Genomic DNA, 17,118 nt, shown 5'->3' on the forward strand with positions numbered 1-17,118 from the left:
ATAAATATTACTATTACTATATATCACAATATAAATACTACCCCGCCACTATTCAGCCTTGATGTTAAACAGTAAAATCCTGGGCCCACGACTTCAAAACTTTTAATCTGTATCCAAGTGGATCATAGCTTTAATCTGGATCAAATCTTCAAAACAGGTAGTTCAAAACAAAAACATTGGATTGGAACATCAGTTTGATCCCAAAAATCGGGATTACCCACACTGGAGGGGTGGATTTATAGTGGATTACCAGAGCACAATATTATTTCAATATAACTAAGATGGCAAAGGTTGTAAATTGAAATAGTACATAATTTGTAGCCTTTATGGTTGATTACATCGCCTTTGGGCCCTATGTCGTTCCACATAAAGTCTGATAATAGTCTCACCGGAGATCGGGTCAGAACCTCTCCTTTGAGCTTCCATTCCCCTGGAATATCGTCCTCTGAGATCTCCGTCTCAAACGTAACATCATCCTTCTCTGTCACCTCCATGCTGGCCAGAGGCTTCAACACCTCTGCCTCACGCTCTGGAAAATACGTTTAGTTAGTAGCCAAACATTACATTACATTACATCACACAGACAGACAGGTGGACAGGCACACAGACAGACAGACAGACAGACTGACTGACTGACCAGTGGTGGAAAAAGTACTCGGATATTTTAGTAAAAGTATCAATACTGCAATGTAGAAGTACTCTGCTAAAAAAGTACAAGTAAAAAGTTAAAAATGTACTTGAGTAAAAGTACAAAAGTATTGGTATAAAAATGTACTTAAAGCACCAAAAGTAAAAGTACTGACATGTTTGAAAATAGCAGATCTACAAGCTCACAACGCGTCTGTCATCTTGTAGATCGGCAATTTTCAAATAGCCTAGGCATAAAATAGGACTAAAGTGGTAAATATATGTTTTATAATGCAATAATTTATATCTGCAAAGTAACTTGTAACTAAAGTTTCAAATAATTGTAGTGGAATAAAAAGTACAATATTTGCCTCTGAGATGTAGGGGAGTAGAAGTAAAAGTATTGGAAATTGGAAATACTCAAGTAAAGTACAAATACCTCAAAATTGTACTCAAGTACAGTACTTGAGACAGACAGACAGACAGACAGACAGACAGACAGACAGACAGACAGACAGACAGACAGACAGACAGACAGAAATACAGATAAAAAAGAAAATAGTTATATGGATAAACCTCCAAGAGTCAGTTTGGCGGGGTAGGGGCGTCCCTCAATCTCCACGGTGTAGTCGGCCACGTCTTCCGGTTGACAGTTCTTGATGGTCAGACTCAACTCTTTGCCGTCCTTCTTTATCGCCACCTTATCGGAGGGAGTGATCTCAGTCTCTCCCTTCAGCCACTTGATGCCCTCGGTGTCCTTGACCAGTTCACACTTGAACACGGCCGTGGACTTGGGCTTCACGTGCTGGTCCTTCAGGGGCTTGGACAGCCAGTCGTGGATGATTTCTGCAGGAGGTTATGCATGTTACTCAGTCAGCTTTGCATGTCAGGCCTTTAATGGTTGGACACTTGTTTATGTGCTCCCAAAAAAAAAATCCCTAGCTATTTTGTCTTCCTGTTATGGGTTTATGGTTTTAAAGCTAAAACCTTTTTATGCCTGATTAAATTATGTTTTTGTAGAAATCTGATGGAGTTGACAACGATCTTGGACGGAGTTGACAACGATCTTGGAGTTTTTAAAGGGCAAAAACTTTGACAGAATATACTATTAATAGTATATTCTTACACCTATGTTATCACTACACATGGTTAGGTTTTTTTATGCTTTTAACAAAAACAAAAAAAATGTTTGAAGTTGTCTTAGGCAAGGGTGTTTTCTGGCAGAGTGCAAGTTTAGATGTAAAAAAAAAAGGAAACCAGACCAAAACATTGTATAAATAAAGAACCAAACTTATTTTTAAATTAGTGTGTTAATAAATAATAATTAGAAATGTTTTGGTAGGACATGATTTGTCCCAATTCTCAAGAATGGGTGACATATTGCATTTATTAATTTAGGTTTCCTGTCCTTTCCAATTGTGCCCCCTAGTGGCCACCACCGGTCTACCATGCTGCTTACTCCTTACCAATCACTTTGACTTGGGTCTTAGTCATGACGGTTTCCTGTCCGTCCACCTCACACGTGACGTGGCCCGCGTCCTTCTCCGTGGAGTTGGAGATGGTCACGGTGTGCTGCATGCCGATCACGTTGATCTGGCATTTGCCTTCCCTCTTGACCATGAAGTGGCCGTCCCTCTTCCAGATCACGTCTCTCTCTTTGTTCAGCTCACAGGTCAGGTAGAGGGTCTGACCCTTGATGGCCGAGGTCTCCTCCGGCAGCTCCTTGACCCATACCACGGGCAGCTCTGTTTTGCGGAAATGTTCAATTACGCGGTGAACAAACTGATATTATTTCTGTCGGGCAGAAACCTTGCTATAAATCCATATTTCAACTTTTTATGTTTTCTTTTTTTTTACCGCCCCACTTGGCCGGATGGGAGTGCAATTCTAGCGAAAATAGGAGATCTATAAGCTCAAAACACGATGCGATGCGTTGTGAGCTTGTAGATTGTCTATTTTCACCATAACTGAAACATTTTGAAAGTGAAAGTGCTTAAGTCTGTGTGTGGGTTTTATAAATATTGAACCAATGACAAATATGAATATATTTTATATATTTATACATATTTTATATATTATTAACAAGAACTTTTGATTAAATAATAACTACATTTCTTGAAAAGTAACAGTTTTGGACATTTCCACCCGACAGTGACATATTAATAGTACAATAAGTAGATCTGAAGTAGAGAAAGAAAGTTTACCACTTAAACCTCATACAGTACGTTGTTGAGCGGAGTCTCTCTGGGCTCTATACTTGTGTCTTTTCTGTTTCCACTCTACGTTCAATATCTTTGCTGAAAATAGCCGATTTACAAGCTTACAATGCGTCAACACGTTGTAAGCTTGTAGATCTGCTATGTTCTGCGAAAGTTTCCCCCAGAATACAGATGCTGGGGTTTAAGTGGTTACCCTATAATATCACAAAGGGTTTATATACGTACGTGGTCTCCTCATTTTTTCCCCCTACACCACATGTCTACAAGCTCACAACACATCGCAACGTGATAAGAATTTACAGATCTGCTATTTTTGCAGAATGTTCGCTTGTTAAGAAATGCCCAGAATAGCGGGTCGCTAGGGTTCAAGTGGTTAACAAACGTTAAGGACTGACATATTATAAAAACCAACCTAAACACCACCGATGCATACTTTTTCCCCCAAGACAAATAAGAGTTTAAATACCTTGAACGATCAACTTTGCTGTGCATGAAATTTCCTTGCCGGCATTCTTGGCGATACACGTGTATTCGCCTTGGTCAGCCAGCTGGACGTCAACGACGGCCAGCTTGCGGTCTTTACCATCTGAGCTCATCTTGTGTTTGGGGTCCTCACGGAGGTTGCTGCCATCCTTCTGCCATGTAGTTATGGTCGTGGACGGAGAAACCTCACACTCGAACATGGCAACAGAGCCGAGAGACTCAGACTCGGACAGCACAACGTCTACAATCTTCTTGATGAACTTCAGAGGGACGGCCTTCAGTTTGAAGCCTCCGAAAGGATCCTCTGGTGGCGTCGGGCCTTTTCCACCGGGCTTCACCCCCCTGCCTCTACCTTCACCAGGGGATGGCGTCGGTTTGCCTGAGACACAAGTGCAAGGTTAGGGGATGTCACAATCCATTCATTTATTTTGGTGATTAATTGCTTAATTGTTTATTTAATTGTCGTACCAAAACGATTTAATTGTGTATTTTGGCATTGAACATTGAACAGTAATAACTAATACATCACCAATAATCAGCATACAGGCCATGCAATTCATCATTTTATACTTTCAAATATGTTTTAAAAATAGCGAAAAGTTTGCAGAGCTTGCAGAATGGCTATTTTTGCAAGTGTTTTTCAATGTTTAACCACTTAAGGGGTCATGAAACCCTAGGCTGATTTTGGATATTGTTTTCTGGAATGAGGCTAAAAAACTACAGAAGAGTAGAAACATGGCAGCCTGCATAAGTCTGACCTTATAGTACATTGTGATGTAAGCAACAGAGCTGCAGCTGATCAAATGAATAATGGCTGTGTTAGATTTAGGCGTGCTAATGTGCAAGCATTGATAATACTGTACACAGAGAATTTGAAGTGAGTCTTACCTTTTAATCCTCCTCTACCTCTCGCAGCTCCAGGTGCTTCAGCTGGTGATCCCTCTGTTCAGAAACACATTCAATGAGTAACAGGTATAATACTGCATGGATAGACTAATGTTGATCTCTTACAACCAGGGGAACATGTAACGTCCACTCCAAAGGAGGATTATAATGCCACATAATGAGTGTGATGGTAATAATGATGATAATGATGATGAGTATGAATGGAGGACAGAGGTACATGACAATACAGAAAACACAGAACACAACACGTGCACAGGAATACGATGGAAACAAACGACAAATGACAAATACAGATAATGTTGAAATGACAAAAAGACTTGGATGGATATGACATGACGAAGATGATAAGACACATGATGATGATGATGATGATGATGACGATTATGATGATGAGTTTGACAAAGATGGGTTGATGAAATATGAAATTATATTTGACGTTGACAAACAAACACATAAAGATCGCACGTGAACAAATGCTGGCGGTCAACATTTATTTAGATGGGAGGCATTATGGATGGAGATGAGTTGAGGTTATTGAGGGGATTAAGGCAGGGGGAGCTCTCAGCCGTCACCCCAGTGAGTTGAGGCAGCCATCTTGTCTCACCTCTCCTGCCCACCCCTGGGCACTCCGTGGCATCCTCTAGTTCACCTTCCCAGTCCTCAGAAGGAACCATCTCCCATCCCCAGGCCTCATCCTCTTCCTGCTCTACCTCGAGCTCCTCCTCTTCCACCTCCTCCTCCTGCTGGGTGGGGACTTTCCGCATTTGCACGGCTCCAGGAGACACCTCCTTCACCATGGGCTTCTTCTGTGGCTCTGCAGCCTTCTCCTCGTCTGGAGACCCTTTCCTAGGGGTCTTTTTCAGAGTCACTGCTTCGATGGAATCTTTAGGAGAAACTGATTTAATGGAGTCTTTAGGAGAAACTGCTTTGGGAGTTCGCTTCCTCTCCATTGGAACAGACTCCAGTTCTTTAGGTTTAGGCTTCTCAGTCTTGGGAGACGGAGTCTTTTTCAGTTGGACCTTTTGTTCAAAAGGTTTCAACGGTACTTCCTCCTTCTCTTTCTTATCCTTTGGAGTGACCCCCTTCTTCAGCTGAAGTGGCTTGGTCTCCTCAGGACTCTTCTCAAATTTCTTAATAGGAGCTAGTTTAGGAGACTCCAACTTCTGCACCGGAGTAGGCTCAGCCTCTTTCACCTTCTCAGGCTTCTTCTCAGGAGCTTCAGGTGTTTCACTCTTCTTCGGACGGGCTACAGGTTCTTGTTCTCTTGGCACTTCATCTCTGGGACTTCGACTGAGTCGTCTATCATCTATGGGCTTCCCGTCTTTCTCCTCTGGTGTTTTCTTCTTCTCAGGCTTTTCTGCCTCTTTGGATGGTGTGGCGAAGGGCTTCAGTTTGACACCATCCATCTCATGCTCCTGTGTTGGGATTCTTCTTACTTTGGTTGGTGCCTTGTCTTCTTCTGGTTCTTTCACTGGAGTTTTCTTTTTATCTCCTGGTTTCAGCACCTTGGCTGCTGGTTCCATTTTTTCTTCAGGAACTTGATCAGGTGTCTTATGAGGTTCCTTAGGCTCCTCTTCCCTGGGAGACCTCTCCCCCTTCTGGAAGGGCACAGTGTCTCTGTCTGGTCTCTCTTTCTTGTCTTTCTCCAACTCCTCTGTTGGTTTTACAGGTCTGTCAAATGGCTTCAGTTTAACTGGTTCTTGTTCCGCTTCATCTGAAGGCAGTTTCTTCACCTTTTTAAAGGCTTCAGTTGGTGGGGACGGTTCCTCCTCTTTTGGAGTCCTGGGAGTTTTCTTCAGAGAAATCTTATCATCTGGTTTGGCATCTTTAGGGGTGACCTTCCGGGGGCTCCATGCATCTTTGGGTGAGTCTTTTGGTTCCACTTCTTTAGCAGTTTTAATCTGTGGCTTTCTCTCCAGAGGGGTTTTCTCCCTGGATGCCCTCTCCTCCACAGATATCCTGGTGCCTATTGACAACTCAATGGCTTCCTCACGCACCATCTCTTCAACATCAAACACTGTGGTCGCGGTGACTTTCCTAGGTTTGCCTTCTTCTTCGATCTCTGCAAATGGAACCGATGGAATCTTTTTCAGTTTGATGGCTTCCTCTTCCTCTTCCAGTTCTTTAACGACCCTTGGTGTCTTCTTCAAAGTCGGAATCACAAATGTCCCATCCACTTCCGTCTGAAGTTTACCTTTTTTGGGCAGAAGCATTTCTAAGGCAGCAAAGGTGTTCATGTTACTCATAACATGAAGACAACATGTATAACAATTCAGGTTCAATAACATTGGATGCACCTACAATTTACATACAATATTGATATAAAAGAGACAGACAGACAGACAGACAGACAGACAGACAGACAGACAGACAGACAGACAGACAGACAGACAGACAGACAGACGCACAGACTGACCCTCTTGACGCCTTGACTCCCATAGAGCCACGGCGTAAAAATAAAGAAAGGGTCTAACCCTAGCGGGTGTTTTTAATCATGCAGTATAAAACAAACAGAACAGAACAGAACATATACATACAGTACAAACAGACACCAGATAGACACATACATCTCTGTAAACAAATAAGTGTGTGTGTATGTATTGTATGCTTAGCATGCTAATCACAAGTGGCCATCTATAGTTTCTTATATGTTTACTCTCCTTGTATAATGTGTTGAATATATGAAGAGCCAGCAATGTAATAATAATAATAATAATAATAATATTCTTACCTTTCTTCACGCCCCCAGGTGTTTGCACTGGTCCCTTGGTTTCATCTAGTACAGAGGTATAGTCCACAGAATAATTCATTAGACATTTAATCAGCGGAGGAAAAAATTCAGTGATACAAAATGGAAAGATCTTACAGAAACTAAGACTTTGCCATCTTAAGAGTTGAGGGTATCAACAGAGTATGAATGTGATTCACATTCTGTATAATGATGACCCTGCAGAGTGCAGATTGGCATTGGATTTGACCTTAAACTGCAGCTGCTTCAAATCACAACCAATCAGAAAATAAGTGGTGAACTGTTATTCAACTGTTATATCAAGTCAGTATCAGGAGAACAATTGCATGCTCTGACTGCTTTCATTCAGGACAGACAACATGAATCTATATCTTAGCTGGGAAGTCACCCGGCTAAGATACTGTAGCAAGACATGTAAAGAAAACACCACACTAGACAAAGAAGACATACAACTGACGTGATGACTTGCCAACATTCACAGTGACAATAAACAGAAGCTCGACAACATGACAACATGACAAGAACATGACAAGAACCTGAAAATGTCCAAAACAATTATTTCCTCCACTTGAGTTCCTCTACCTGTCACTGGAGCTAGTTCCTCTATCATTATATCTTGGTCTCTGTCTTCAGCCTTCTTGCTAGGCTCTTCAGCCTTCGACACAGGCCTGGTCACTTCAAGTATAAAAAGACCAGACTGAAGTGAAGTGTATGCCACATAAAGAGTAAATCCCCAAGTTGGGAACTGAAGAACAGATTTTAATTCTAAAACACCAAGACGTCAGGGAAGCGTAGCTTTTGTCATTGGTTATATACATCTGTTGTTATGAAGTAATTTTCCACTTTCTTAGTTTCATCAATGACTTCAGCATTTTGGTTTCTTTAACAAACTTTACCGAAGCCTGTGATGTGCTCGCTTCACGTACAACATAGAATGTGTGCCACAAACAAATACACTACATTGAATCTCTGCTAGTGCAACTACTGTAATCTCTAATGTGTAGTTGTTGGACATGTTTTTAAGATATTCAGATCACAAAGAGGTTAGTTGTTTGGCTGTAAACACCAGGTTTGTACCTGTCTTGGCGTCTCTTCTCTCAGTATCTTTCTGGCCTTGAACTCTGGTCACTGATGGTTTGATATCTTCAGGAGCTTGAATGGCATCTTGAGTAGCTTCAGAACAGTGTTAAAGATTTTAATTTACTTAAGATCGACATTCAGTTCCGAATGCCTTTTTAAAAGACACCACATTAGAAAAGGTGAAACCCATTAAAAGATGCTGCTACCTGATGGGGGACTGGCAGTCTTTAGCAGTGCCTCTCTAGCTTGTGGGGGAGACTCCAGCTCCTGCACTGGAACTATAACAAAACCACACCTCAGTCAGAATCACATTACAACAGATGGGGTGAACACTGACATACACACAAGAAAACACACATGACATAGAACATACATGCAGTCAACACACACATTTGGAGGTGGAGTAAGGGTGTCTTCCTGCTATACCCTTTCTTCTGTTGTCTTTTTTGAAGCCACCTCTTTTACAACTTGACAACATTTACGGATAATTAGATTAGATTAGATTAGATTTGTCCAAGGCAATGGAACAAGATGGACGTATTGACACCGAAACACAAACAATAAGACTCCAACAAATAATACGAACCCATACTCAGGTGAGATGGCTCAGACATCGACCAACAAAAACATGAAAGGAAGAGACTGTCTCATTCGACAGCATGACTTCACTATGAATGCGCTTCACAGCGAGCAAGAAGACAAGTTTGTGCCCCGAACAAAATGGGTGATATGATACGATAACTCTTGAAATGACGAAATGATGAGGAGGAGGAGTGAAATAGATCGGTTCCTGAGATGACACGGAGGAAGACAAGGTGAACAATGTTTTGTGCTCTGATGACACGTGCTTGGTGACACATAACATTTTCACCTGTGTACCTCTGGAAGATGCTTTGAGGGAGACCATCTTCCAATCCTCTGGTTCCAAGGGAAGTACCTTTCCTTCTACAATATCCTTGAATATAAGAGTTTCTTTCTCTTTTTTATGCTTGGCATCAATTCTCTGAGGACGTACATGTCTGGAGTGTTCGTCAGCAGCAGTTTCTAGATGAGATTCTTCAGTTTCTGATCCCGATTTTCTGCTCTGTTCTGGATATATTTCTGAAGTGCCTGATTCAATCTTTTTCTCCAAAACTTTTGGCTTGCTTCTGATATCTGTTACTGAGGTATCTCTTGTTGTGAGGTCTTTCCCTGGTTTCTCATCAATAACACTGCCCTTTGAAATCACTTTGGCTGCTTCAGTTAACTTCACTGAATGGGATTCCTGATCTTCTGTAGGGATTAATTTAGTCAATTTGCCTTTGGGTGTAATCTCCTCAGCCTTCTGTTCTCTCAGTAAAGCATCTTTTGCTATCAGAGACTCTTCAGATGTTACCTCCATCAGAGGAGTAACATAAGCCTTTCTTTCAAGCTGTTCTTGCCTTGTTTTCATCTCCGTTGGAGAAACTCTATCATGTTTGTCTTTAACTGTGATTAATTCCAACTGGTCTTGAACTTTAATTTCTTCAGTTTTTAGCTGACGTCTTTTAATTTGTTCCGGCTTTGGTTTAGTCTCTTCTACTGAAATAACTTTAGCAAACTGGTCTTTATGTGTAACTAATTTAGACTGCATCGCTTCAGTTGTTGTCTCTTCTCTTTGCTTTTGAGTAATAGGTGTTTTTGAAATGTCCTCCCATCCCTTAATTCCTTCTGTTGTGGTTATGCTCTCTATGACCCTGTCTTCACATACAGGAGGCTTCTCTGGTGACAACTTTGTCACAGGTATCAGTGAAGCTTGTATTTCAATGTCTTCACATTTAGCTGATTTGTCTGTAACTGTCAGCATGTTTTCTCCTCTAAGTGTTATGTCCTCAGCTGTAGCTATTTGTTGTCTTCTCCTCTCTACAAGATGTTCCGGTAACATTGATTCTTTAGAGGTTACCTCTATTATTGGTGCTGCTGAGGCCTTTATTTTAATGTGTTCTTGTCCTGGTTTCACTCCTTCAGTAGGACTATCTCTGGCAGTTTTGTCTTGTACCTTCAACTGGACAATATGTTTTTCTGTAACATCATCCTGTTCGAAACCTACTTTCGATTTAGTCTCTGGTAAAGTGGTCCCTGTGGACTTAATTTTAATTCGTTCCAGCTTTGGTTTAGTCTCATCAATAGAAATAGCTTTGGCAAATTGGTCTTTAAGTGTAACTACATTAGACTGGATAGCTTCAGTTGTCATCCGTTCTGTCTTATCTGCGTTCTGTCCTCTCTGTTCTAGGGTTGTAGATGCCTTTGAATTGCCTCCGACCTTAACATCCTCTGCAGTGGTTAGCCTCTGTCTAGAAAACTCTGGGGTGTCTGATACTACATCCACAGCTTGCTCCACCAGAGACTTTTCACAAGTGACCGCTGTCACCAGGGAGGGAATAACCTTGGTAGTGTCATCTTTAAACAGGACAGTTTGTGACTGGGTTCTCTCCACTTTAGCATCAACTGTAGCAAACTTTACTGCTCTCTCTTCAGCACTGTGTCCAATTAATGATTCTTTTGAGGTTACCTCAATCACAGGTGCTACTGAAGCTTTTCTAATGACTTGTTCCCGTTTTGTTTTAATATCTTGAATGGGAGTAACTTTGTCAGTTTTATCTTTAAGTGTCAATACCTTTGATTTGATTTCTTCCACCTCTATCTCTTCAGTTTTAAATAATGTCTGCTCTCTTTCTTTCACAGAATCCCTTTCCATTGCAGATACATCCTCTGATTTATAAATTTCCTCTTGCCTTGATACAAGGCCTTTGACACGATTATCTGGTGTGGCAAAGCTTTGTCGAATATCCAATACATCATCTCCATATCTCACTAGCTGTGATTCTTCATATGCAAGCTCCAATGCAGATGATCCAGAGACCTTTCTTTCAGCATCTTCTTGCCTTGTATAAATTATTTCAATAGGAGTAACACTGCCAAATTCGTGTCTAACTTTTACCAATTTAGATTGGATAGCCTCAGCTGGAATGCCTTTAACTTTAGATACTTTCTTAGCTTTTAAGGTCCCAACCTTGTCTGCAGAAAGGTCCTCTGGCTTTATTTCCTCGGTTTTAGGAGATTCCTGTTCCTGTTCGAAACCTACTTTCGATTTAGTCTCTGGTAAAGTGGTCCCTGTGGACTTAATTTTAATTTGTTCCAGCTTTGGTTTAGTCTCATCAATAGAAATAGCTTTGACAAATTGGTCTTTAAGTGTAACTACATTAGCCTGGATAGCTTCAGTTGTCATCCGTTCTGTCTTATCTGCGTTCTGTCCTCTCTGTTCTAGGGTTGTAGATGCCTTTGAATTGCCTCCGACCTTAACATCCTCTGCAGTGGTTAGCCTCTGTCTAGAAAACTCTGGGGTGTCTGATACTACATCCTCAGCTTGCTCCACAAGAGACTTTTCACAAGTGACCGCTGTCACCAGGGAGGGAATAACCTTGGTAGTGTCATCTTTAAACAGGACAGTTTGTGACTCGGTTTTCTCCACTTTAGCATTAACTGTAGCAAACTTTACTGCTCTCTCTTCAGCACTGTGTCCAATTAATGATTCTTTTGAGGTTACCTCAATCACAGGTGCTACTGAAGCTTTTCTAATGACTTGTTCCTGTTTTGTTTTAATATCTTGAATGGGAGTAACTTTGTCAGTTTTATCTTTAAGTGTCAATACTTTTGATTTGATTTCTTCCACCTCTATCTCTTCAGTTTTAAATAATGTCTGCTCTCTTTCTTTCACAGAATCTCTTTCCATTGGAGATACATCCTCTGATTTATAAATTTCCTCTTGCCTTGATACAAGGCCTTTGACACGATTATCTGGTGTGGCAAAGCTTTGTCGAATATCCAATACATCATCTCCATATCTCACTAGCTGTGATTCTTCATATGCAAGCTCCAATGCAGATGATCCAGAGACCTTTCTTTCAGCATCTTCTTGCCTTGTATAAATTACTTCAATAGGAGTAACACTGCCAAATTCGTGTCTAACTTTGACCACTTTAGATTGGATAGCCTCAGCTGGAATGCCTTTAACTTTAGATACTTTCTTAGCTTTTAAGGTCTCAACCTTGTCTGCAGAAAGGTCCTCTGGCTTTATTTCCTCGGTTTTAGGAGATTCTGCTCTATCGTCTGCAATCAAAGATTCTTTATGTGTTACCTCGGTCATTCTTTCAGTTTTGTCTTTAATTGCTGCTACCTTTGACTTGTCATCTTCAACATTTATTTCTTTACTTTCAGCTAACCTCTGTTTTCTTTCTTTTAGGGATACTTTATTCTGTAAAGAAGCCTCTTCTGACTCACAGACCTTTGTCGTTGAAGCAATAGGCAACTGATTTTCAGCAGTAGCATATTTTTGTTGGGTATCTAATATGAAATCTCCTTCTTGTACAATCCATGGTTTTTCATGTGCAGCGTCCAGCATAGGTACCTCAGTAACCTTGCTTTTAATATGCTCCTCTCTCCTTTCTGTCCCTTCAATAGGTGTAACACTGCCATATTCATGTCTAAGTGAAACTACCTTTGACTGGATTATATCCGCAGTAACTTTAACATATTTGTCTTCAACTTTAACTACCTTTGACTGTTCATTCTCAACACTGACCTCTTTAGCTTTTGTTAACTTCTGTCTTCTGTCTTGAGGAGACAAGTCTTCTAACTTTATTTTATCTTTCCCTGTTGCTCTGTCTCTGACCATTTCTGTTCGGTCATATTTTTCCGGAGCATCCTCCTTTACTAAAGAGTCTGTATACATTAGTTCTGTTTCAGGTGTCACTGAGATCTTTCTTTCAATTTGTTCCTGTTTGGTTTTTGTAACCTTAATGGGAGAAACATTGTCTGTTTTGTCTTTTATTGAGACTAATTTTGGTTGGGTGGGTTCAATAGTAATATCTTCACCTTTGTCTAGCTTCTGCTTTCTCTCTGGAGTACATTGTTCTAAAGATAATTCTTTAGCTTTTGGTGCTGTCACAACTGCCTCTAAAGCTTTTATTTCATTTGCCTCTTGTGTTGTTTTAATTTCTTTAGTGAGTTTATCTTTAACTGCCTGTACGTTGACTTCTTCAGATGTAATCTCTTCAGTTTTTGTTAACTTCTGTTGTCTCTGTCTTGGAGATATTTCTTTCTTTAGTGAAATGCCTTCTGAGCAAATGTTCTCTTTTGTTGCAGTATCTCTGATAGCATCTTTGCTTCTTTCATATTTTTCTGAAGCATATTTTTCTATCAAAGATGCAATAGATGTTTCCTCTGCTTCAGTTGTAACTAAAGCCTTTCTTTCAAGTTGTTCCCAGCTCAGTTCCTTGTCTTTGATGGGAGTAACTTTGGTAGATTTGTCTTCAACTGTGATTAACTTTGACTGTTCATCATCATCCTCAATTTTGACCTCTTTAGTTTTAGTTAACTTCTGTCTTCTGTCTTTAGGAGAAATGTCTTCCGGTTTTAATTCCCCTTTCACTGTTGCTCTGTCCCTGACAATTTCCTCAGTTCTGCCATATTTTTCCGGAGCATCCTGCTCTACTACAGAGTCTGTATACATTAGTTCTGTTTTAGGTGTCACTGAGATCTTTCTTTCAATTTGTTCCTGTTTGGTTTTTGTAACATTGTCTGTTTTGTCTTTTATTGAGACTAATTTTGGTTGGGTGGGCTCAATAGTAATATCTTCACCCTTATCTAGCTTTTTCTTCTTCTCTGGAGTATATTGTTCTGTTGATAATTCCTTAGATTTGGGTGTTGTCACAACTGCATCTGAAGCCGTTACAGTTAAACTCTCTCTGATCTCAGCACCAACTGATTCTCTTATGGTGACCTCTGATACTGGAGTCATTGAATATTTTTTCTTTGTTTCAATGATAGAAGTAGACTGGAGTTTTGTTTTGTGGAACATTAATTTACTCTCAGCTTCCCTGCTTCCAATACCTGGTTTAGGAACCTCTGTTATGTCTGACGAACGCCTTATAGAGACATTATCTTCACTCTCATCTATAATATCCTCTGTTGGAGAGTCAATCTTCCTGGCAAATTGAGGTTTATGTTGTGTAGTTTTATGCTCTGTAGTTTTTTGTTTATTGGACTCTAAATTCTCAATGTTTGCCTTTGTTTTGGGTATAGCTTCACATTTCACTTCCCTAGAGCCTTTCTTCTTTAAAACATCAGTAACAGATATCTCACTAATACTATCAGGCACTTCTTCGCTCTTGCCGGGTTTTTCAGTTAAACTTAAAATGTCTACTTGTGACAGTGATATAATATTCTTGCCCACATGTTGGTCTTCATCCTCATACGACACCTCTGCATACTCCACCATATCTTCATGTTCAAAGACCTCCTCTATGTGAGAAGCTTTCTCTGTCACATAATACATCTCCTGTGTTTTTTGAGCTCCTGTCCTTTGCTTGATCTTGACGACACTGGTAACAGCTTGAAGATTAAAGGCGTTTTTAAGAGGTTTGAAGAGAAAGCACCATGCAGCGGTGCCAAGAGATTAGGACAAAACAAAAGACAAACATTGGGGTTAAAAAAACAACAACACAAAGCTAAAACTGGAGCAGATGCTCCGCCTGTGGTGTATTATCATCATGGATGAAGGTGACTGTCAGGTGGACATTATTAGTCAATGTTTTACCTCTCTCAGGCTTTGTTTCTTCTCTAAGATTCTCAGCCTCTGTTTCAGAAGCTGAAGCAGCAGGAGTTTTCTTGGGAATCTTCTTGGCTTGTGGTTCTTTAAAGAATAATCACTTTTTTAAGCTCAAGACAGTGGATTTGTGCGATATAAAGAGATTAATTTTACACAAATGGACAAACAGTTAAACATTTAAACACAGAAACAATGACGGAACAAACATAGTCTGAAAAAGCAAGGCTGAATCGATGAGTGAACTGTGAATTTGACAAGACATTTTATGCGTGAAATGATGATGAACGATGGTTCTTCTGTTCCAAATGTTTGGACCCAAACCCAAAAATGGAGAGGAGAAATGCTCAAGATGTAGATGGAGATGGGAAATGATAATGGCTGGATACAACATTTTCTCTCTATACCTCTGGAAGATGGTTTAGGGTAAATCCTTTTCTTCTCCTCTGGTTTGGAAGGAAGTGGTTTTGTATCGACTGCATCCTCAAAAACTTCTTTCTCCTTTATCCTATCAGCTCTTTGTGTTGATATATTTTCTTCAAGGGCAGACTGAGAAGCTTCGAAAAGACATGCTTCAGCATCTGATTCCATTTCCTCAGTTGTAGTTTCTTCATATTCTGGGTATATTTCTGAAGTTTCATATTCGATATCTTGACCACTAATTTTTGGACTGAGGTCGATATCTGTTACTGATTCTTTTCTTAAAGTTGTCTTTGGTTTTATCTTTTTCTTAGCAACACCTTCGGGTTTTGATTTGGAAATCACCACTGCTGAAGGTTTGTCTTTCTCACTAACCTTCAGCTCCTCTGTCTCCTGAACTGTGCCAATGATCTCGTCAGATTTAAACTTTGTGTCTCCTTTCTTTTCACTAGGTTTAACTTTCTTTATTGAAATTATTTCAGGCACACTAGTCTCATCTTTTTCTGAGACAGGAGTTGTGGTGTCTTTCACTTCAGGCTGCCCTTGTCTGACGGGTTTCTTGTCCACCACTTTATGTTTTGCAGGAGAAACTGTGGTAGGTTTGTCTTTAACGGTTACTGTCTTTGGAATAACTTCTTCAACGCTAATTTCTTCAGTTCTATACTTTTCTGGAGTATCTGATTCAAGCACCTCATGTTCTAAGACCGCTTCTTCATACATTGTCTCTGGTAAAGGTGCTCCAGGCACTTTGCTTCTAACTTCTTCCTGCTGAATTTGCTTCCTTTTCTCTTTTATTGAAGTGACACGGGCTGATTTGTCTTTTTCTATCATTTTCTTTGAAGGAATATCTTTAGGTGGCTGTATTTCCTCAAATGAATAAGTAGTTTCCTCGGTTGCAGCGAATATCTGTCCTCTCTTAGGTATCTCTGTTTCCTTTCCTTCTATTTGATCTTTACTTATCGGTTCTGCCGCTGTCTGTTTCTGTTTTGAAGGAATAACTTTGGTAGGTCTGTCTGTTCCTTGTCTCTTTGATTGGATGTCCTCCTTGGCTTCAGGTATTTCTGTCCTCTCTTCACGTGATTCTACTTTCGCTACAGTAATGACCTCTGATGATTTCCGTTCTTGCTGCTTTGAAACTTTTTGTTGTATAGGGGCTGTACTTGGAGGCTTGTCGCCTATTTTATCGGGAATATCCTCACTACTCTTTAATGTTTTCATTGTGACTTCCTTACTCTCTGTGATGACTGCATCTGTCCTCTGAGGATGCTCTGGTTCTTTATTAGTCTCTACAACGGATTCGGTTACTGGTCTGTCAGGAACACGTTTTGCGGTAACAGATGCCTGCTTTTTGCTTTTTGAACTCATTGTGCCTGGTATAGTGGCTTCTTCATCTGGTTTAGGAACATCTGTTGATGAATGTCCTACGGACAAATTATCTTTCCTCTCATCTATAATGTCCTCTGTTGGAGAGTCAATCTTCCCGAAAAAAGATTCTTCCCTAAGTGGAGTTTTCAGTTTGGTAGATTTGTCATGCTTTGTAATAACTGGCTTCTCAGATTCTATTTCTGTTATAGCAGTGTCCTTTGTTTTTGGAGCAATTTTACGTTTGGTCACTCTGACATCTTTCTTTGAAACATCAGTAACAGATATCTCTCCTCTGGGCTCAGATTTCTTATCTCTCTGGCCAGGTTTTTCTTTAGAACTTAAAATGTCTACTTGTGACAGGGATGGAATCTCCTTGCCCACATGTTCCTCTTCTTCCTCATACGACACCTCTGTATACTCCACCACATCTTCATGTTCTAAGGCCTCCTCTATGGAATACGTTTTCTCTGTCACATGATAATGCTCCTGTATCTTCTGAGCTCCTGTCCTTTGCTCAATCTTCACAAAACTGGTAACGGCTTTAAGGTTTAAGATGTGTTGAAGAGAAGGCACCATTCGGCGGTGCCAAGAGATAACAAACATAACACAGAAACAAGCATAGGAGTTAAGAGCAAGGACACATA

General features: G+C 40.3%; 1 protein-coding gene across 2 annotated transcripts in view; it reads right to left on the minus strand.

Moving 5' to 3' along the window:
* LOC308073539 (titin-like) overlaps positions 1-17,118 on the minus strand; it is a 248,000-nt gene that overhangs the window by 127,177 nt on the left and 103,705 nt on the right. For both annotated transcript variants that reach the window (XM_080412477.1, XM_080412476.1), the window contains 7 exons: positions 6,967-7,011; positions 4,840-6,450; positions 4,218-4,271; positions 3,313-3,708; positions 2,094-2,372; positions 1,204-1,473; positions 390-529 (listed from right to left, as the gene is read on the minus strand). In XM_080412477.1, coding sequence (XP_080268603.1) covers positions 390-529; positions 1,204-1,473; positions 2,094-2,372; positions 3,313-3,708; positions 4,218-4,271; positions 4,840-6,450; positions 6,967-7,011 — 2,795 coding nt within the window. The remainder of the gene's footprint in view (positions 1-389; positions 530-1,203; positions 1,474-2,093; positions 2,373-3,312; positions 3,709-4,217; positions 4,272-4,839; positions 6,451-6,966; positions 7,012-17,118) is intronic.

This window comes from Gymnoscopelus braueri (assembly GCF_963280865.1).
Source record: "Gymnoscopelus braueri genome assembly, chromosome: 18".
NCBI classification, from domain to species: Eukaryota; Metazoa; Chordata; class Actinopteri; order Myctophiformes; family Myctophidae; genus Gymnoscopelus; species Gymnoscopelus braueri.